Below are 21732 nucleotides of genomic sequence, written 5' to 3'. Positions count from 1 at the left end.
GGGGCCTGGTTCCAGAGAAACCGGCTAGCCTGTCCAGGCATGATGGGGACAACACGTGCAAGGTGCTGCCCACCAGGACCGCTCCTGGGGCCTCAGCGTCCAGGGTTCTATCCAGGGGCCAGTCAGGTAGGCACTGAGGACCTTAGATACTTGCACTTCAGGGCCCCTACCCCGCAGGCCACTGGTTTGTGGGCCCAGGGCCAAAGGTGCACAAAGACAGGCATTCCCACATAAACTATCTGGTCAAACCATCAGTGACTGAACCCCAGGCCCCCAGGAGCAGTGGAAAGCAGCAGGACAGGCCTTTGGAAGGCCGGGGTTTAAGAAGTCAGCTAAGCACCTTCCTAGATTGCTTCCAGAGATCCCAGAGCACTTGGGACTGGAGACCCTTCCCCTGGCCTCACCTCATCAACGCCCCTTGCTCACCCACCTCAGCCCCAGTGGCCCCTGGCTGACATGCCTCATCTCATCTTGTCCCCCAGCTCTGTGAATGGCCAGCTGCCTCCTCGGGCCTCCCTCCACTTCCAAGGTGTCTGCCCTCGCCCCCCATCCTGGTACCCTCACCCCTCCTTAGCTCCCCATGAGGCTGACTGCCCAGCCCCCCCCCCCCCCCAGCAGCTGCAGGGCTGGGGTCTCTTGCTGCAGCCCTGCCCACTGAGCAGAGCTGCCCGCTGCAGGTTGAGGCCCTCGGCAGGTCGTCCCCAGGGCTCTTCAGGCCACCACGCGGGAGGGAGGGGCCCCAGGACACCCAGGAGGGGCACTTCGGCCCTGGACGATGCAGAGCCATCCCTAAACTCACAGTTGGACAGCCAGAAGGGTCTGGGAGGCCGCAGTCTGGCCACCTCTGTGCACAGATGGATGGCTGAAGTCCTGGGCAGGGCACCTGAGTGAACCAGGCACCCTGGTGCCCGCACCTGGCGCTCCCCCAGTCTGCACTCCCCAGTCAGACCCGATCACCACCTGCTGAGATGGAACCCTGAAATCCCACACAACTGGCTCGTTCCCAGATGGTTCTATGTTCAGTGGAGAAAGTGGAACAATTCAGGTTGATTCTTAAAAAATCATTGACCCCTTATTTTTATCCTTGTTTTCATCATCCTCAATGAGTGCAAACTTTTTTGACATGTCAATTTTTGAAAAATCTTTATTGCTTTTTATTACACAATAGTGTAAAAACTCAAACATTACAAATACTGATTTTTAAAAGGACATTTAAAAATTATAAAATGCTCATTTCAAAAACTTCAAGTATTATAAAACACGATTTAGAAAATTAGCCCTTTGTCATCCAGTCACGCCCCATCCTGTCCCCCAGGATTACTGCTGTCCAGTGTGTGTCCCTGTGGACTGTGTGCTAACACATGTGACATACACCCATGGCTTCTCAAAAAACCAATTCCCTGCAGAGCTGAGCCACTGGCTTTATGCATTTGACAACCTCCATTTCTGGACGTAAACGCTGGAAGTCGCTACACAGTTCTGCATTAAGGAGATGAGTGAGGCTGAGTCCTGAAATTGGTGCTATCTGACCATTTCTGACCCTCAAAAACAGCGATTTCATGCAGTTCAGCAGATGCTACAATCAGCCATTCCCCTCCCGGCAGACATTTGGAAAACCTGCCACTTTTTGTCATAAACAATTCCACGGCGAATCCCTGTCTGTTCCCTACAGAGTACACCATTTCATCTCAGGAGGGTCACCGCTCTCTGGAGCACCGGGCACTGTCCGTGAACCCTGGGAACGGAGGGCAGACGCACAGCCAGCTCACCCTTGAGCATGAGTGGCCAAGCGTGGCCGTGACACCCTTCATGCTCCATGAGGACACACACCAGTGGCACCACCACAGGAAGGGAGGACCCCCGAGCACCGGGACAGTGCTCCTCCCCCCTCAGGCATCATCTCCCAACTTGTCCTCTGGCAGCTGGGCTCTCAGATGCCCCGAAAAAAGATTCAGAAATGTGCCGAAATCAGGATTTGTAGGGTGACCTTTTAAAGTTTTTGCAGGAACTGCTGGAGTGAGAAAAAGCACCTGCTGAAGCCAGGCACCGAGGAAAGCCAGCCTCGTGCATGGACACGTGCCTGGTCAAGCGGACCGCTTCCGCCTCTGCCTCCGCTTCGTGCAGGGTCTGTACATCCTGCTGGGGTCGCAGCTGAGTCTGTGGGCGGTTTTCTTGTGGCAGGCGATGTGTACTAGCTTGAGGTTCTCAGAGGTGAAAAGCAGGCTGTAAAAATACTCCCAGTTTACTTCCCCTCCTCCCTGCTCCTTAACTGCCTCCGCCAGGGTGGGGACGATGCAGCGTTTCTTTTCTATCCTGCAAAGAAAGGGTCGAGAGGGTCACTTATGTTGTCAACCCCACAGGCACCTACTGAGGCACATTTCCTGTAAAACCACGGGGGAAGCACATAGGTTTCCAGTCACTTATCTTTGCAAAAGATAAAGCAGTAGACCGTTTCCAGGAGTAGTGAAGGACTTAAGGTTCCAGAGGGAACCACACTGGGAGGCACCCCAGGGACAGGGCCGTGGGGGGACGGCTGAGCCGGCTGTCAGTGGGGACACCCATTCACAAGATTGGCAGGTGTCACCGCTGGGCGCCAGCCCTGCCTGCCTGGCAGAGTCTGACATGCGCAACTTCACTTGTCTCACTTTTTTAACTGGATTGGTCCCATTCTTTTCGCAATCTTGTGGTTGTGACCAGTCCCCAGATGCCGCCAGTCCACAAATCACACCTAACGGCAGGGACAGGAGGCCATCGGGTCGTACCATGTGAGCGCTCACCCTGGGGATTTCTATGGTAGTGGAAACTAGGTGAGACCCAAAGGCACACCAGGATGGAAATGGATGTTAAAATTAGTCTGTTCAAGCAAAGCCCTCTGGTAAAGTGAAGGTACCAAAGCTACAGACAGCGCGCAGCTCAGCACAGCCGGGAGAGCACAGGGCACTGCTCCAGGCAGGACACCAGCTACGTGCATCTGAACACCTGCCTGTGTAGTGAAGACACATCAGCAGGCATCAGATGTACAGTCAGTCCTCCGACAGCAGTTCACGGGGAGGGGTGAGTCAGGAGACATGGGGCATGGCCTCCACTCTAGGTGACATCTACACGCTTTCAGAACGTCTGGTTCCAAAACAATACAGCCATTTTAGGGGTGTTTGAAGGTCTGTTCCCAAAAAGCAGAGGCAAGGATATAATTTATGTTCAAGGAAAGTGTCTCAGTGAAAACAGTAAAAGTTCCCACTTCCATCCTTTGCTTGGAATGGGTCAATACAGATATAACACAGTCCTGCTGGCCAGGATCTTGCTCGTCCCAGTTGAGGCAGGACATGCCTACACAGCCGGGCCAGCACAGGTGGTCCAGACATACACAGGGGTCTGGCCCAGCTGCTGTTGAACCCGCCTCAGGGACCGACCCCCAGTCACTCAGGTCAGGAGTGTGAGCGTGGCATGGCCCGGCAGCACCCCCAGCGTATCGGGGTCCACAGCCACGAGCTCAGTACTTGAACCTGGGCAGCTGGCAAGCCTCAGACACCATGCAGGGCCAGTTCAGGCAGGTGCTCGCCGGCTCTGCGAGCTGGATTCTTGGCATGAACGCAGGGCGCACTCACATGTGGTCCAGATTCCACGTGCTGAAGAGGACCCGTCCCTCCCTGTTGCTGTAGGGGTTGATGGAGTGTCTGGAAGCACAGTCGTCCACATCGAAAGGACCCTGGGCCAAGAGACAAGGTGCAGGCCACCAAGTGAGCCCCTCCTGGGTCTCCTGTCAGGCCAGGGAGCTGGTGAGAGGGCCCCACCTGGGAGGGAAGCCCATCCCTGACCAGCCACATGCTGATTGGCAGTGGGGATTCTGCCTTTGCAATGGCCCCTTCCCCTCACGAGCCCCAGGACAACATTGTACAAAGGAGACAAGTCAGTTCCCTCATTGTTAGGAATACCAGCCTCCCAACTCTGCACCTCCCATGACTCCACCGGCACAGCCCCCTGGCCTCCCCACGCCCCTGTGATCACACGGCACCGCCCTCATGGCAAACACAGGCTCGCAGCCAGCAGTGCCTGCTGCCGTGAAACAGCTCCAAGTGCCTTCCCAGTGCTTCCCTATAATCCCAAGGGCCAGAAGGTTCTCTCAAATAGAGGCTAGCCAGCTCTGTGGAGGGCACTCTGAGCCACATTCACGGCCACTAGTTTACAGGCAGCTGCTGGGACAGTGTCACGTGCCACAGCCCCAACCCACCCCTGTACCCACCAGCCACCCTGGGGCCTAGGTCCCAGCTAGCCCGCCTCCCACACCCCAGAGTTCCTGCTGACCCCCTTGTAGGGTTACCCCTCCTCCTGCTGACCCCACACATGCCTTCACAGACTCTCGGCACCAAGCCCATACTTGCTGACAGGCCTTAGACCTGCAGCCTCCCAAGGTCGAGGTGAAGTTTTCCATATTTGTCACCCCCACACACAAGGCCCATTCAGGTGACACTCCCAGGCCCTGCTCAGTAACCATTCAGTGGCACGATGAAGGCCGCCAGTGGAGGGGGGGATGTCACTGGAAACTCAGCCTGCAGCCTGGCGCCCCATTGCTCTGCACAGCACAGCGGGGCCCGGGCACTCAGCAATGCCCCAGATGCCTTCAGCACCCGGCTGGCCCACACTGGACCCACCATAGAAGGGAAAGCCGGATGGCGCTGGGAATGAGGCATGGCGCTGGGCAGCCTCTCCTGCCCCCAGACTCGCAACCCCAGCCCCCAGAAGCAGTGGCAGAGGACCTGCAGCCTCTGACTGCGTGTCTACCCCTGGGAATCGGGCTTGACTAAAGCCCAGAATGTCACATCCAGAACTCCCTGAGCTGTCATCTAGGAAGCCCACCCAGGGACACTTTTCCAAGGCTCCTGAACTGTCCTTCCCTGAGCGTATCTTACCATGTCCCTTCCTATGTCCTTTCCACCTGAAGGACATCACCTCCTCCTGTGCCAAGGCAAGATGGCTGCTCCTGGTGCAACTGTGTCCCCCCACCTCATGGTCCTCAGCGAGGTCTCTGCTCCCGTGGCCATGCCAGGGAACTGGCAGAAGACGCCTAAGCCTGGAGCTCTGGGTGGGCCTGGCAGTCTACAGCCCTCGGGGACTGCAGCACCACTCAAGTTGGAGAGCCACGGCTAGGAAGACCCTCCCTCCCACTCGCTGAGCTGACACGGAGGGCTGCCCCCTGCGCGGCCTGGCCTGGGCAGGCCAAGGTCAGAGCGTGCTTACTGCCTCTCCTCAGGCAGCTCAGCAGGCACCTGGCGGCCCAGGGCAAACGGCAGGCAGCTCACCTGGCAGGAGAACCAGCCTTCGGGCGTGCAGAGCCGGATGCCCATCTGCGCCCCTCTGTCAAAGTAGCTGCCATTGAACTTCACCGCCCTGAGTTTCCGGCCCATGGCGCCAACAACCCGCAGGTACTTCTCCTGAGCTTCCGCGTCCACCACGGAGGCATAGGAGCTCACCTGGAAGAGGCCAGGGACATTGCTGAGGGCCGGCCCCCAACACCCTAAAACTACAGCCGGGCTCCCAGCCCATTCCATGCCACAGCCCTCAGAGACCTCGCCACCCGGTCCCAGCACAGCCCATGTCCAGAGGGTGTGAGTTCACAGACCATGGCTGCCCAACCCCGGGAAGCTTCCCTGGGCCCATGAGATGGAGGCTGGGCCACAGGCAGATAAGGAACTCAAGCCCAGGTTCGTGGCCCCGTCTCTGGCCCTCACCACTGCCACAAGGGAAGAGACCCCAGGAAATGGGCCAGTAGGGGACATGTGGCCGCCATCACCTGTCCGCCTCCCACGCTGCCCACTGAGCACCAGTGGAGGCTGGGACCATGGGTGACCTGGGCTGTGCTGACCACTAGGGCAGGAGTGGGAAGACCACTGTCCCCTCCCCAGGGTCTCATGCCATAGGGAGCAACAGGGCAGCAGACATGTTAATACAGAATGGAGGGCTGGCATCCAGCAGCCTGAGCGACGTCCTGGAGAATGCCAGCAGGGACACCAGCTGAGCCACAGGCCAGGGCAGCCGGTGCGGAAGCATTCTCGGTGGCAACAGGAGCCTGAGAAAGGCCGGAGCAGGCACGGGCAGCCATGGTCAGGCAGAGGTGGGACAGAGGAGGCAGCCAGGCGGCAGGCCTGGCACCTGCCTGGGGTGCCCTGCGGTGGAGCACGTGGCTATGGAAGCTCCCCACCACAAATACTAAAATTCAGTCCAGCACATGTGGTGGCCAGGCGTGAGAGTCAAGGCGTAAGGGGTGGAAAGGACTGTCTGCAAAGAGAACAAGGCAGCCTCGTGCCTAACCTCCAAGCACAGGAGCGCGGGCACCAGGGCCCCTGCAGACGACACCCACAGGCCTCCCTGGGGGCACCTAGGGCAGGGGAGCAGGCGGGGTGGACCAGGCAGCCGCAAGGGCCGTGGGGCCTGGGCGTGGGCCCCCGGCGTTCCAAGGAACTGGCACGTCCTGTGTGCATCTCTACAGCGGTCAGAGCCCGGGACCCGGTCCTACTGTAGGGGAGCTGCACAGGGGCCACCCACTGGTAAAGCCATGCAAACAAAGACCCAGCCGGCAGGGCCCTCAGCAGCTCCTTCCCCACTGGGTCTGCTTCTCTGCTGGACACCAAGCAGAACAGAGAGCACGTGAGGCACAGGACCCAGGACTGACTTCTCCACGGAAGCACAGAGCCGTGTCCACGGAGCACCAATGTCCGCCTGCTTCCCATGCCTCCTGGAGGAGGGAGGTTAGTCTGCTAAGCCCAGAGGTGGAGCTCAGACCCGCCATCGCTCAGGGTGCCTCTGAAAGGCACTCTGTCAGGAGCCCCAAGCCAGCCCTTCCCCTTCTCGGAGGCCAGACCCGCGCTGGGCCGCGGCACTCGGAACAGATTGGCCTCTGACATGCATCCGCCATGGCTGACGTGGACAAAGATGAGATGCTCACCTGGGTAAGTTCTCAGAACTGAACCATCTGACACACGACACTCTTCAAAGGCCAGTTCCATTCCACCCCCACAGGGAGAATTACGGGCCAAACCGAGGGGGCCAAGGTTGCTCTGGCCTGGGCCACAGTGATGCCAAAGCGCATACGCTCCGTGGATGGCGGTCAGGGGAGGCTGACTGCGCTGAAGCTGGAAGCGGTGCAGTCTGGCCAGGCAGGTGTCCATGAGCGGCTCTATGTGCCCAGCCGCCAGCTGCCCGGGCCCAGAGCTTCCTAACAGCAGCACCTCCCTGGGGACCGACCTCTCTCAGGTAGCTCCGGATGCGGCTCTCGCAGCTGTATCTCAGGTAGCTAGACTTACTCCTGAACCGGGACTCCAAACCTGCCAGGAATAAGAGAAGAGAAACCCGCTGGGCTCACAGCCCATCCTCCTGGTGGGCAGACAGAGAAGGCCGGGCTGCCTGTCTGAGAGACGCACCGACGGCACTGTGCGCGCACTCTCAGGGGTCTGTTTGCTCCGGGAGGGTTCTCCGGCCCGGCAGCGTGAAACACCTCCTGCGCCACTGAGGGGCTTCTGCCCATGGCACCTAGAGCCCCCTCCCAGGAGGGCTGCAGCCTCTTAGGGTTGCCTCCCACTGGCTTAAAAAGCTAGTCCAAGAGGTGGAAGCAACTGGGTACCCACAGACGGAAAAACAGACCAGGAAAGGTGGTGCACCCACATGCTGGAGTACCAGCCAGGCTGGAAGGAAGGGGGCTGACCCCTGCTGCAGGGTGCACAGGCCCGGAGGATGTGATGCTGAGCAGAGAAGCCAGACATGGCACATCCCAGACGACCCTGCTAGGCGGGGCATGGAGGGCGGTCCAGGCCAGAAGATGGTGGGCGCCAGGGGCAGGGGCGGGAAGGGGGCCTGCTGTACAGAGTTCATTTTAGGAAGACGGAAACGTTCTGTGGATGGACGGAAATGATGGTTACTCAGCAGCGCGAATATGTGCCAACCACCACAGACTGTACGCTTAAAACAGCCAAGATGGTAAATTTTATATATACTTCTCCACAATTACAAAATAAATGCAGATAGAGAGGCCAGTCCTAGGACTGCCTGAGCAGCAAAGTCAGGCAAGTCCCCTGTCAGGCAGCCCCTCGCCGTGGGAACCCAAACAGACCCACTTTTGCTCAGGCAAGTCCAGCCCTGAGGGAACCCCCACTCCCAGTCCCACAGCCCCAGACCCGGAGGCACCTTCGAACCATGGGGGGTCCTCGGCCCGGGTCTCGGCCTCAATGTTCCCGCTGACGGTGTGCAGGAGGTCGGCCAGGAGCTTCTGCCGCAGCGGGGCCTGCTCGCCAGAGAGCAGCTGCCGGGCGGCCTGGATGACCTCCACGTGCGGCTTGTGGAACACACCGAGGAAGCGACTGATGTCACTCACATCTGCCACAGGGTGGGGCAGGGAGGGGACAAACAGAAAAGCCAGGTCCTTGGAGCACTGGGCTGGGAAGACAGGGCTGCCAGCCTGGCGACCCGGCCTCTCACTACAGGAGGCCAAACCTAAGAAAGATCCCGGGCCCAGTCCCTTCCCGGACTCCAGTTAGCCCGTGCCTGTGGGCCTCGGGACGGCCACCCGCCCCGCAGGGTGCATGAGGACAGATGAGGAGAGGGTGGCACATGCTTGGGGAAACGAGAGCGCCACCCAAGCACGTTGCTGCCCTTCCTCTCAGCCTCCTCTTTGCCAAACGAAGCCTCCCTCGTCTCGGGACCTCCTCCTAGACCTCACTGGCCAGATCTTGCTGTGCTTTACTGCTCTCCCCTGGAGCCTCTGCACACACGCCCTAAGGCGGCGGGCCCAGTGAGCAGGCACTGGGTACCACCAGTGCCACCAAGGCCCCGCACGACATCTCGGCCCCCAGAAGGCAGGAGCGTACACAAAGACCCACATGCCACAGCCCAGCAGGTCATCCCAAGGACGCAAGGCTGGTCCATGTCCAGAACTCAGCGCAATCCACCCTTCACAGGCTAAAGAAGAGTCATGTGACAATACCAACTGATGCAGAGAGGTCCTGGGGCTTAGGGGGAAGTTCTGACTTAACCCCAAAAGCAGAGGCATAAAAGAAAAATGTGACAAGCTGGGCTTCATCAAATTAAAACCTTTTTCTCTACAGGACACCCTGTTAGGAGGATGAAAATTGTCAACAAGACACAGGGCAGGAGAAAATATGGAAACCACAGATCTGACAAGACTCACATCCAGACTAAATTAGGAAAAAACTCAAAACTCAACGTTATAAAACAATCCAATTAGCAAACAGACAAAACGCATGAAGAGACACTTCATGAAAAGGACAGACAGGTAGTAATAAGCCTATGAAAGATGGCCCCACACATTACTAGCCACTGGGGAGAGCAAGCTCAGGCCAGTGAGACAGCCACCCCCCATAGGGACAGCAGGGGCCGCAGAGGGCCCGGCACAGGGCCGGGGACACAGCGCCTCTGGATCACTGCTGGCAGGTGTAAGACGGTGCAGCCACTCGACAAGTCTGGCAGTGTCTTTTTTCTTTTTTCTTTTTTTTTATTTTTATTTTTACTAAGGTATGATTGATATACACTCTAATGAAGGTTTCACATGAAAAAACAATGTGGTTACTACATTTACCCATATTATCAAGTCCCCATCCAGACCCCAATGCAGTCACTGTCCATCAGTGTAGTAAGATGCCACAGATCCACTACGTCCCTTCTCCGTGCTACACTGTTCTCCCCATGACCCTCCACACCATGTGTACTAAACATAATACCCCTCAGTCCCCTTCTCTCTCCCTCCCACACCCCTCCCCTTTGGTCACCACTAGTTCATTCTTGGAGTCTCTGAGTCTGCTGCTATTTTGTTCCTTCAGTTTTGCTTTGTTCTTATACTCCACAAATGAGGGAAATCATTTGTACTTGACTTTCTCTGCCTGGCTTATTTCACTGAGTATAAAGTCCTCCAGCTCCATCCATGTTGTTGCAAATGGTAGGATTTGTTTCTTCCTTATGGCTGAATAGTATTCCATTGTATATATGTACCACATCTTCTTTATCCATTCATCTACTGATGGACACTTAGGTTGCTTCCATATCTTGGCTATTGTAAAAAGTGCTGTGCTAAACATAGGGGTGCATCTGTCTTTTGGAATCTCAGAAGTTGTATTCTTTGAGTACATTCCAAGGAGTGAGATTCCTGGGTCAAATGGTATTTCTATTTTTAGTTTTTTGAGAAACTTCCATATTGCTTTCCACAATGGTTGAACTAGCTTACATTCCCACCAGCAATGTAGGAGGGTTCCCCTTTCTCCACATCATCGCCAGCATTTGTTGTTCTTAGTCTTTTCGATGTTGGCCATCCTAACTGGTGTGAGGTGATATCTCACTGTGGTTTTAATTTGCATCTCCCCAATGATTAGTTCATGTGTCTATCGGCCATCTGAATTTCTTCTTTGGAGAACTGTGTATTCTTATCCTCTGCCCATTTGTTAATTGGGTTATTTGCTTTTTGGGTGCTGAGGCATGTAAGGTCTGTATATATTTTAGATGTTAACCCTTGTTGGATATGTGATTTACAAATATATTCTCCCATACTGTAGGATGCCTTTTTGTTCTGTTGATGGTGTCCTTTGCCATACAGAAACTTTTTAGTTTGATGTAGTCCCATGAGTTCATTTTTGCTTTTGTTTCCCTTGCTCGAGGAGATGCGTTCAGGAAGAAGTTGCTTATGCTTATATTCAGGAGATGTTTGCCTATGTTGTCTTCTAAGTTTTATGGTTTTGTGACTTACATTCAAGTCTTTAATACATTTCGAGTTTACTTTTGTGTATGGGGTTAAACAGTAATCCAGTTTCATTCTCTTACATGTAGCTGTCCACTTTTGCCAACACCAGCTGTTGAAGAGGCTGCCATTTCCCCATTGTATATCCATGGCTCCTTTATCATATGTTAATTGACCAGAAATGGTTGGGTTTATATCAGGGCTCTCTAGTCTGTTCCATTGGTCTGTGGGTCTGTTCTTGTGCCAGTACCAAATTGTCTTGATTACTGTGGTTTTGTAGTAGAGCTTGAAGTTGGGGAGCATAATGCCCCCAGCTTTATTTTTCCTTCTCAGAATTGTTTTGGCTATTTGAGGTCTTTTGTGGTTCCATATGAATTTTAGAACCATTTTCTCTAGTTCATTGAAGAATGCTGTTCGTAGTTTGATAGGAATTGCATTGAATCTATAGATTGCTTTAGGCTGGATGGCCATTTTGACAATATTAATTCTTCCCATTCATGAGCACGGGATGTGTATCCATTTATTGGTATCTTCTTTAATTTCTCTCATGAGTGTCTTGTAGTTTTCAGAGTATAGGTCTTTCACTTCCTTGGTTAGGTTTATTCCTAGGTATTTTATTATTTTTGATGCAATTGTGAATGTAATTTTTTCCCTGATTTCTCTCTTTGCTAGTTCATTGTTAGTGTATAGGAATGCCACAGATTTCTGTGTATTAATTTTGTATCCTGCAACTTTGCTGAATTCAGATATTAAATCTAGTAGTTGGAGTGGATTCTTTAGGGTTTTTTATGTACAATATCATGTCATCTGCAAACAGGGACAGTTTAACTTCTTCCTTGCCAATCTGGATGCCTTGTATTTCTTTGTGTTGTCTGATTGCTGTGGCTAGGACCTCCAGAACTGTGTTGAATAGAAGTGGGGAAAGTGGGCAGCCTTGTCTTGTTCCCAATCTTAAAGGAAGAGCTTTCAGCTTCTGGCTGTTAAGTATGATGTTGGCTGTGGGTTTGTAATATGTGGCCTTTATTATGTTGAGGTACTTGCCCTGTATACCCATTTTGTTGAAAGTTTTTATCATGAATGGATGTTGAATTTTGTCAAATGCTTTTTCAGCATCTATGGAGATGATCATGTGGTTTTTGTCCTTCTTTTTGTTGATGTTGTGGATGATGTTGATGGATTTTCGAATGCTGTACCATCCTTGCATCCCTGGAATAAATCCTACTTGATCATGATGGATGATCTTTTTTGATGTATTTTTAATTTGGTTTGCTAATATTTTGTTGAGTATTTTTGCATCTATTTTCATCAGGGATATTGGTCTGTAATTTTCTTTTTTTGTGTGGTATCTTTGCCCAGTTTTGATATTAGAGTGATGCCCTCATAGAATGAGTTTGGAACTATTCCCTCTTCTTCTACTCTTTGGAAAACTTTAAGGAGGATGGTTATTAGGTCTTCACTAAATGTTTCATAAAATTCAGCAGTGAAGCCATCTGGTCCAGGAGTTTTGTTCCTAGGTAGTTTTTTGATTACCAGTTTGATTTCATTGCTGGTAATAGGTCTGTTCAGATTTTCTGTTTCTTTCTGGGTCAGCCTTGGAAGGTTGTATTTTTCTAGAAAGTTGTCCGTTTCTTCTAGGTTATCCAGTTTGTTAGCATATAATTTTTCATAGTATTCTCTAATAATTCTTTGTATTTCTGTGGTGTCTGTAGTGATTTTTCGTTTCTCATTTCTGATTCTGTTTATTTTTGTAGACTCTCTTTTTTCTTGATAAATCTGGCTAGGGGTTTATCTATTTTGTTTATTTTCTCAAAGAACCAGCTCTTGCTTTCATTGATTCTTTCTATTGTTTTATTCTTCTCGATTTTATTTATTTATGCTCTAATCTTTATTATGTCCCTCCTTCTACTGACTTTGGGCCTCATCTGTTCTTCTTTTTCTAGTCTCATTAATTGTGAGTTTAGACTGCTTATATGGGACTGTTCTTCTTCCCTGAGGTAGGCCTGTATTGCAATATACTTTCCTCTTAGCACGGCCTTGGCTGCGTCCCACAGATTTTGTGGTGTTGAATTATTGTTGTTATTTGTCTCCATATAATGCTTGATCTCTTTTTTTATTTGGTCATTGATCCATTGGTTATTTAGGAGCATGTTATGAAGCCTCCATGTGTTTGTGGGATTTTTCATTTTCTTTGTATAATTTATTTCTAGTTTCATACCTTTGTGGTCTGAGAAACTGGTTGGTACAATTTCAGTGTTTTTGAATTTACTGAGGCTCTTTTTGTGGCCTAATATATGATCTATTCTTGAAAATGTTCCTGTGCACTTGAGAAGAATGTGTATCCTGCTGCTTTTGGGTGGAGAGTTCTGTAGATGTCTGTTAGGTCCATCTGTTCTATTGTGTTGTTCAGTGCCTCTGTCTCCTTACTTATCTTCTGTCTGGTTGATCTGTCCTTCAGAGTGAGTAGAGTGTTGAAGTCTCCCAGAATGAATGCATTGCATTCTATTTCCCCTTTTAATTCTGTTAGTATTTCCTTCACATATGTAGGTGCTCCTGTGTTGGGAGCACAGATATTTATAATGGTTATATCCTCTTGTTGGATTGACCACTTATCATTATGTAATGTCCTTCTTTGTCTCTTGTGACTCTCTTTGTTTTGAAATCTATTTTGTCTGATACAAGTACTGCAACTCCTGGTTTTTTTCTCCCTATTACTTCCATGAAATATCTTTTTCCATCCCTTCACTTTTAGTCTGTGTATGTCTTTGGGTTTAAAGTGAGTCTCTTGTAGGCAGCATATAGATGGGTCTTGTTTTTTTATCCATTCAGTGACTATGTCTTTTAATTGGTGCATTCAGTGCATTTACATTTAGGGTGATTATCGATAGGTATGCACTTACTGCCATCGCAGACTTTAGATTCATGGTTACCAAAGGTTCAAGGTTAACTTCCTTACTATCTAAGAGTCTAACTTAACTCACTTAATATACTATTACAAACACTGTCTAAGGGTTCTTTTTTCTCATCCTTTTTCTTCCTCCTCCATTCTTTATATATTAGGTATCATATTCTGTACTCTTTGTCTATCCCTTGATTGACTTTGGGGATAGTTAATTTAATTTTGCATTTGCTTAGTAATTAGCTGTTCTACTTTCTTTACTGTGGTTTTATTACCTCTGGTGACAGCTATTAAACCTTAGGAACACTTCCATCTATAGCAGTCCCTCCAAAATAAACTGTAGAGATGGTTTGTGGGAGGTAAATAGTCTCAGCTTTTGCTTATCTGGAAATTGTTTAATCGCTCCTTCAAATTTAAATGATAATCTTGCCAGATAAAGTAATCTTGGTTCCAGGCCCTCCTGCTTCATTGCATTAAATACATCATGCCACTCCCTTCTGGCCTGTAAGGTTTCTGCTGAGAAGTCTGATGATAGCCTGATGGTTTTTCCTTTGTATGCGATCTTATTTCTCTCTCTCGCTGCTTTTAACAGTCTGTCCTTATCCTTGATCTTTGCCATTTTTATTACTATATGTCTTGGTGTTGTCTTCCTTGGGTCCCTTGTGTTGGGAGATCTGTGGATCTCTATGGCCTGACAGACTATCTCCTTCCCCAGCTTAGGAACTTTTTCAGCAATTACCTCCTCCAAGACACTTTCTATCCCTTTCTCTCCCTTTTCTTCTTCTGGTGTCCCTATAATGCAAATTTGTTCCGTTTGGATTGGTCACACAGTTCTCTCAATATTCTTTCATTCTTAGAGATTCTTTTTTCTCTCTGTGCCTCAGCTTCTTTGTATTCCTCTTCTCTAGTTTCTATTTCATTTATTGTCTCCTCCACCATATCCAACCTGCTTTTAATACCCTCCATTGTGCTCTTCAACGATTGGATCTCCGACCAGAATTCATTCCTGAGTTCTTGAATATCTTTCCATACCTCCATTAGCATGTTAATCATTTTTTATTTTGAACTCCCTTTCAGTAAGGGTCATGAGGTTCATGTCATCTTTCTCAGTGGTTATATTAATTTTACTCTGGACAAGGTTCCTTTGGCGTTTCATGCTTGTATATGGCGCCCTCTAGTGTCCAGAACCTCTATTCCGGAGCTGCTGGGCCCCTGAAGCAACGTCGGGGTCACAGGGGAGCGGTACTGGGGGTAGGAAAGAGCTGTTCCCCGCCTCCCGGCTGCTGTGTCTGTCTCCACTGCCTGAGCCAGTGGGCCGGGCACACAGGTATAAGCTTCTGTCCCAGAGCAGCCAGATATGGATCCCTGCTTTCCACAAGTGGCTGGAATCTCAGTCTCTCCAGGAATTCTACCTGTCTTAGCTTTCCAACCCCGTAATCACGAGAGTCTCATGAAAGCACCATGAAATGTAGGTTTGTGCTCCCAGAGCAGATCTCCGGAGCTAGGTATTCAGCAGTCCCAGGCCTCCACTCCCTCCCTGCTCCGTTTCTCTTCCTCCCGCCAGTGGGCTGGGGTGGGGGAAGGGCTTTGGCCCCACCAGGCCACAACTTTGGTACATTACCCTGTTCCGTGAGGTCTGCTCTTTTCTCCAGGTGTGTGCAGTCTGGTGCAGTCCTGTTTCCTGTTGCTCTCTCAGGATTAGTTGTATTAATTGTATTTTCGTGTTATAGCGGTTTTAGGAGGAAGCCTCTGTCCCACCTCTCAGGCCGCCATCTTTCATGTCTTATTTCTTAAGATGTAATTCCCATTCCTTACAATTCACCCATTTGAAATGTACAATTCAGTGTTTCTTAGTAAATTCACAGCCGTACAACCATCTTCACATTCAGTTTTTGAACATTTTCATCACCTCAGAAAGAAATCCCATACTCTCAGCTTTCAGCTCCCTCCCCGCATCTCCCCACCCTAGCCCTGAACAACCACTAATCTACTTCCTGTCTCTGTAGACCTCTTTGTTCTGGACTTTTCACTGTAAATGGAATCATATTATATGGTCTTTCATGTCTGGCTTCTTTCACTTAATGATTTTAAGGGTCATCCATGTTGTAGTGTGTCAGTACTTCAGTCATTCCTTTTCAAGGTCAAATAACACTCCATGGCATGAGTCCAATGCTTTGTTTATCCATTTGTTTACCCATGGGTATTATCTGGGCTGTTTCTACCTTTTGACCATTACGAATAAAACATTATAAACATTCATGTACATGGTTTTTGTGGCCATGTACTTCATTTCTTGGGTATATACCTAGACATGGAATGGCTGGGTCATGTGCTGATTCTGTTTAGTCATTTGAGGAACCACCAAACTGTTTTCCAAAGCTGCAGCACCGCTTTAAATCCCCAGGGACGATTGAGGGTGCCAGCCTCCCATCTCCTCACCAGCACTTGGTGTCACCCTGAAGGTGGGAGGTGGCATCTCACTGTAGATTTGATCTGCATGAACCATTGCTTTGTAGTAAGCTCTGGAGTTGAGAAGTGTGAGTCCTCCTCCTGTGTTCTTTTTCAAGATAGCCTTGGCTATTCTGGGTCCCTTGCAATTACTTACAAATTATGGATTAGAATCGGCTTGTCAGTTTCTGCAAAGGAACCAGCAGGGATTCTGACAGGGACTGTGCTGATCTATAGCTCAATCTGAAGAGTATTAACAATGTTAACCTTCCAACCCGTGGACTTAGGATGGATGCTTTCTGACCTCCTTAGATCCTTAATTTCTTTCAGTAATGTTTTGTAGTCTTCAAAGTAAACTTTTTGCACTTCTCTTGTTACATCATCCCTATGTATTTTATACTTTTACTGATACTATAAATGGCATTGTTTCCTTAATTTCATTTTTGGATTATTCATTGCAGATATATAGAAATAAAACAGGTTTTGTGTACTAATCTTGTATCTTCAATCTTGTAACCTTCCTTGCCAGCACCTTTTCTGCCCTGGGTAAAACCTCCAGTACAGTGTTAAATAGAATTGGTGAGAATGGACAGCCTTGTCTTTCAAAACTAAACATACACTTACCATACAACCCAGCAATTGTACCCCTGGGCTTCTATTCCAAAAAAATGCAAATTTATGTCCACACAAAAACCAGTATACAACAGGCCATGTGAGCTTTATATGTTAACAGGCAAAAATGACACAACTAAAACATCCCACTTGGTGGATGGTAAAACAGACTGACACTGCTGCACCATGGAATGCCACTAGCAGTAAAAAGTGATGCCCACTTGTACCCACAACACTCAGATGGACCTCAGGGGCCTTCTGCCCAACGAGGAAAGCCCAGCTCAAAAGATCATATGCTGTGTGATTCCATTTGCCTAACATTCTCCAAATGAGAACATTATAGAGATAGCGAACACATCAGTGGTTGCCAGGGCTTAGCAGTGGTGGGATGGGCAGGCATGACCATAGAGGGGTACACGTGAGGGGACTCTGGTGGCAGATTGGATAGTTCTGTGTCCACTGCAGTGGTGGCTACCTGAACACACACAGAGAGAAGATAACCCAGAGCCACACACACTGGACCACAGTCAGTCTCCTGGTTTGGATTCTGCCCTAAACTGTCAGCTGCCACCTTTGGGGGGAATGGGAAAAGGGTACACAGGACCTTCTTCACTATCTTCCCAACTTCCTATGAATCCATTGCTAGTTGAAATAAACTGTTTAACCTTTTTTCAAAAAAAGGAAGTATACCGAGCAAAAGGGCCAGTGGTCGCTATGGTGCAACATCAAGCACACACAGACGTGCCCCCCTCACTGCAGACAGCAGAGTCCAAGCCATGGGTGAGGCCACACGTATGGGATTGTGGGCTCCTCTCTTTCTGCTCCTTCAGCAGAGGAGGCAGGACCACCTCCGTCCTTGGAACTCCTTTCTGGAGCACCAGGAGCTCCTCCTGAAACATAAGCCCCTTTGCACAAGAGCCGACGACTCTCCCACAGCCAGGGCACACACCTTGCCATTGGTCTAAGGCCCCAGTGTAGAGTCCCACTGGTTCCTCAAGGCAGACACCCCAGAGGACACCCCTCTGAAAGCACTTGCTCTGACAAGGTCCCCAACAGAGCCCTGAGGACAGCGTGCCAGCAGACAGCGACCAGGGAACAGACAGTGGGCACCACATGAGTGATCCTCAGAAAGCTGCCCAGCCCAGCATACGGGACAGCGTCACTCTCTGGCACTCCTTGAGCCACAGACCTGTGCAGAGCCTGACCCCAGATCCCACCCTCTGCCCAGGGGAGTTACACAGAACCTCAAATGAACAAATACAAAACAAAATGACTTAGAAGAGAAAAAAAGACACGGAAAATAACACCTGGACTACCGGGCTCCAGGACACAGGTCTGAGGGCTTTGCTATCTAAGCTCTGCCACCCAGGGGCTTCCCCCTTTAGAGCTCAGAGCAAGAGGGGACCCCACTCCCCAGGCAGGCCCTTGGCACCTCCAAAGCCACACCAGCTTCCCTGCCTCTCTCCCAGGTCCCAGCCACTCACAGCCATGCCAGGTCTGGCCCGAAGTGAGGAGCAGGAGCTCTGAGTTGTCAGGGACGCTCCGGAAGTAGTCTTCAGTCAGCTCCGTGCCATCTTCATAGAGGCACAGGTGGGAGCCAGCAACGGGGAGCTGCAGAGAGGCAAGCAGGGTGGGATGCTGACGCATCCTCTCAGGCGGCCGCCCTTGGTGAGGTCTTTCCATCTGCAGACCTCGCAAATAAGCACAAGCTAGGTTTTAAGGAACGCGCTTGCGATGCCACCTGTGGGTCCCCCGGGCCAAACACCTAAGACAGCGTCTAAACAGTGGTCAAAACAAGGGCCCCTGCTGTAGGTTGTTATAAAATCTGAAAATGACACCTGACTGCTTCCATAAGCCTGTAATGTATCCCCATCAGTGAGGGCGCACCGCGGGACAGGGTGCCGGACACACCCACTGAATGCACCAATTAATTAAGGAGACCGGCTTACGGAAAATGACTCACTGCCTCAGTCTGCAGAAGTGTTTTCTGAGGTTTGGTTCTCCGTTGCTAGACCCTGATGAGTTTTATGAATTTTTATGGCAACTCCTCACCCCTCACACATGTGCACACCTGCCCAGTCAAGACAACAAATACAGTAGGCGTAAGAATGACAGCTGAAATCGGTGGGAGGGCCTTTATTTAGAAGGGCTCGCGGAGCCCGAGGCCTCCCCTTTACGGAAGGGAGCTAGAGGTCCAGAGAGGCCCAGCGCCTACAGCGAATTAGCAGATGTGCACTGGAACCCAGGCCGCAGCAGCCCGGACCCGCAGGGTCAGAAGAGGCAGGGGTCCTCCCAGCGCCGCTCCACAAACCCCCGCATCCCGAGTGGGGCTGACGTCCCCCACAGCCCCGGGGTTGAAGCAGCACCTCTTACTCGCGCAGGCGTCTCCCAAGCGGGCCGGCACCTGAACACGGCTAAGGCTTCACTAACGCCATTGCTGAGCTGTGGCACCGCTCCCGACACCTGCTCCGCCGGGGTCCGAGGAGGTCTTCTCAAATTCTGCGCACCTGGCCCCCTGCACCCTAGGATTCCCTGCTGAGACTCGCAGACGGGCTGGGGGATTAGCCAACTCTGGGCTCAGCGCTCCTGGCAACCCCCCGGCGGGTCGTGCCGCGCTGCGCACGAGCCCTCCGCCCCGGCGGCACCCAGCCCAGCCCCGGCCCCGGGCAGGTACCTGCAAGTGGAGGCACCCCTTCCGCAGCACCTCCTGGCAGCTCCTTCCGGCCACCCCAAACTTCTTCTGGCTGTGCAGGGCCCGCAGCTTGAACGTCTTGGGCTTCCGGAACACCTCAAACATTCTCAGATTCGACTCAGGCCCGTCCTCACCCAGGCCGCGGGGCTCTGCCGGGGCCCTGCGCCGGATGGCTTCCGCTGAGGTGACCCAGGCCTCGCGCCACCCCCGGAAACTCCATTACCCAGAGGTCCCGGGGACGTGGGGGCGTGGCCCCGCCTTGTGCGCAGGCGTCGTATCCAAAAACTCCATCACTCCGGGGGCCTCGGGACCCGGAGGCGCGGCCCGAACTAGTGCGGAGGCCCTGCCCCCGGAAACTCTATTACCCAGGGGACCTGGGGACCCGGAGGTGCGGCCCCACCTAATGCGCAGGCGCTGCCCCCGGAAACTGTGTTACCCAGGGGACCTCGGGACCCGGAGGCGCGGCCCCACCTAGTGCGCAGGCGCGGCGCAGCCCGCCTGCCTGGTTGTCATGAGAGCGGCAGCCGCGGCCCGGCTCTGCGCTCAGGGGCAGGGGCTGCGCCTCGGTTGCCAAGACGGCTGCGGCGCGGGGGTGCTGGCCGGTCCAGGGCGGCGGAGGAGGCGCCGCCTGAGCTCCGGAAGGCGCGGCGCTGCCGAGGGGCGGCGGAGGGCCCTGGCGGTCTTGCGGGCGCCGAGGTCGGGGCGGGCCTTCGTCCTGACAGGTACCCCGAGCTGGCCGGGAGCGCGGGCCCAGGGCACGGGCGGGCGGGTCTGGCGCAGACTTAACGGTCGTGGCACCGGGCCCGGGGGCGCCCCCTGCGGAGAACAGCGCCCTGGCCGGGGAGGGTGGGCGCCGCCTGCGCTCTGCGACCCAGCCCCCGAGCCGCCCGCCGCTGCCTCCAGCCAGCGCTGCCCTCGGCGTCGGGCGCTGTCCCCAGGTCCTGACCTCTGCTCTGGGCGCACAGCCGACGGCGCCCGGGCTCCTGACCGACTGACCGAAGCGTGTGAGGCCTGTGGCTCGGCCGGGCGCAGGTTCAGCTCTGACCCCCCTTTCCATTTCAGGTATTCTGAGACCCTTTCAATCTTTAAGGTCACTTGACCAAAGTAATCTTTTGCTTTTAAGAGTAACCGTTTGTTTGTGTAACATTGACATTTTCTTGAAAAGAAAAGTGGAAACAAATTTTGCCTCCTAGTCTTGTGGCAAAATGTTGGGAAGTTGCTATAATGTTTCAACTTAATTTATAGATGTCAGTAACAATAACCCTAACACACTGCAAAGTAGACTTAATGAAAGGACCCCTGAGTTACCCACGGGCGTGTGCGGTAAGGGAGCAGTGGAGGGCAGTTGCCGCGTGCGGAGAAGTGGAGGGTCAGCGTGCCCCGCGGCAGCTGGGGTCCTGCATGCTAACAGCTGAGCATGGAACTGCACCTCGGTTCTCCCAAAATGTTAATGGTGACTTACAGAGCCTATAGTAGCATCCTTTAGTGACACCCAAGTATCTCATGTAACACAAAGGGGATTCTGAGTACAAGGTGGAAGGACTTTGGGAGTGAGCAAAAAGGAATCCTTTTCAAATACCCACGCTGAGGTGATCGCCTTGCCTCCACGGCACCCAGGCATTTCTCCTGCCTGGTTCCTAAATGCCAGTGCTTGCTTCTGTTTCATTCAGGCAGCATAGTATGATGGCTGCATCTCCGTTCCGACTTGAAAGTTCCTGAGTCTGAGCACCCTAGCAGAGGGTATTAGGGCAAGATTAGAGACTCGGGGACACGCCCAGCAGAGCAGACCGCCGCATGGCTTGCTAGCTGTGACCACCTCGGGCAAGGGCCCCTGTGTAGCTCAGTTTCCTCATCTCTAAAGTTGGTGTGAACCTGTCAGAATTGTGAGGGAGATAGCAACATGTCCAGTGCTGAGGACAGTCCCTGGTACGCGGTAAAGGCCCTAAAAGTAGTGTCCATCTGCAAGCCAAACTCCCGTGTAAAGGAGTGAGTCCCTACACGAGGCAGGCAATGTGAAGAGTTTTGAAGATTTTAGAATTTCAGGATATATAATCACATTCAGTTGAAAGTATTTAATAGATACCTACTGTTTTCAAGGTGGGGCAGGAAGTAGCAGGCCCTGCTCTTAAAGGTGATCAAAGGGTTTGGTGAAGTCAGAGCAGGGGGATATAACTTAGCATTGGTTAAGTGTGGGTGGACTTTAGAGTTCATGACAAAAAGCAGGGGTACGAACAGCAAACTGGGTCAGGACAGAGCCAGCCTTTCAACCCTGTAGAGGGATCCCATCAAGGGCTGCAAATCGGGACATGAATGGCTGTGACTCTGGCTGGGCTCCAGGAGGAGTTTAGGATG

At 52.0% G+C, this 21732-nt stretch overlaps 2 protein-coding genes across 8 annotated transcripts in view; one reads left to right on the top strand and one right to left on the bottom strand.

Moving 5' to 3' along the window:
- Positions 1–1126: 1126 nt before the first annotated feature.
- DFFB (DNA fragmentation factor subunit beta) lies at positions 1127–19720 on the bottom strand. Of its 3 annotated transcripts, none has more exons than XM_036882762.2 (7): positions 19363–19720; positions 18173–18299; positions 8176–8364; positions 7240–7319; positions 5298–5468; positions 3606–3706; positions 1127–2313 (listed from the first exon to the last, which is right to left on the bottom strand). In XM_036882762.2, the coding sequence occupies exons 1-7, from the start codon at positions 19483–19485 to the stop codon at positions 2085–2087; spliced, it is 1020 nt and encodes a 339-aa protein (XP_036738657.2). In that variant the 5' UTR covers positions 19486–19720; the 3' UTR covers positions 1127–2084. The 3 variants fall into 3 exon arrangements, with proteins under 3 accessions (XP_036738657.2, XP_036738659.1, XP_036738658.2); XM_036882763.2 differs by lacking the exon at positions 1127–2313 and adding an exon at positions 2320–3160; XM_036882764.2 differs by lacking the exon at positions 8176–8364.
- A 117-nt stretch (positions 19721–19837) lies between these two features.
- The window catches only part of CEP104 (centrosomal protein 104), a 40838-nt gene continuing 38943 nt past the window's right edge, over positions 19838–21732 (top strand). For 2 of the 5 annotated variants that reach the window (XM_057499646.1, XM_036882759.2), the window contains exon 1: positions 20024–20442. The gene's annotated coding sequence lies outside the window, so the exon portion shown is untranslated. Of the gene's footprint in view, positions 20443–21732 lie in introns of all 5 variants that reach the window. The other 3 variants (XM_057499645.1, XM_036882760.2, XM_057499644.1) reach the window with 3 other exon arrangements.

Source organism: Manis pentadactyla, chromosome 4, assembly GCF_030020395.1.
Source record: "Manis pentadactyla isolate mManPen7 chromosome 4, mManPen7.hap1, whole genome shotgun sequence".
Lineage (NCBI taxonomy): Eukaryota > Metazoa > Chordata > Mammalia > Pholidota > Manidae > Manis > Manis pentadactyla.
Note: the sequence above shows the minus strand (reverse complement) of the source record. Positions and strands in the feature narration are given on the sequence as shown.

What these genes read in the sequence shown, in the direction of transcription:
- DFFB (XM_036882762.2), bottom strand. Translation starts at nt 19,485, where the DNA reads ATGTTTGAGGTGTTCCGGAAGCCCAAGACGTTCAAGCTGCGGGCCCTG. An exon ending in AGGGGTGCCTCCACTTGCAG is followed by an intron (nt 18,300 to 19,362) that starts GTACCTGCCCGG and finishes GCCTCTCTGCAG; the next exon opens with CTCCCCGTTGCTGGCTCCCA. An exon ending in GGGCCAGACCTGGCATGGCT is followed by an intron (nt 8,365 to 18,172) that starts GTGAGTGGCTGG and finishes ACCCTGTGGCAG; the next exon opens with ATGTGAGTGACATCAGTCGC.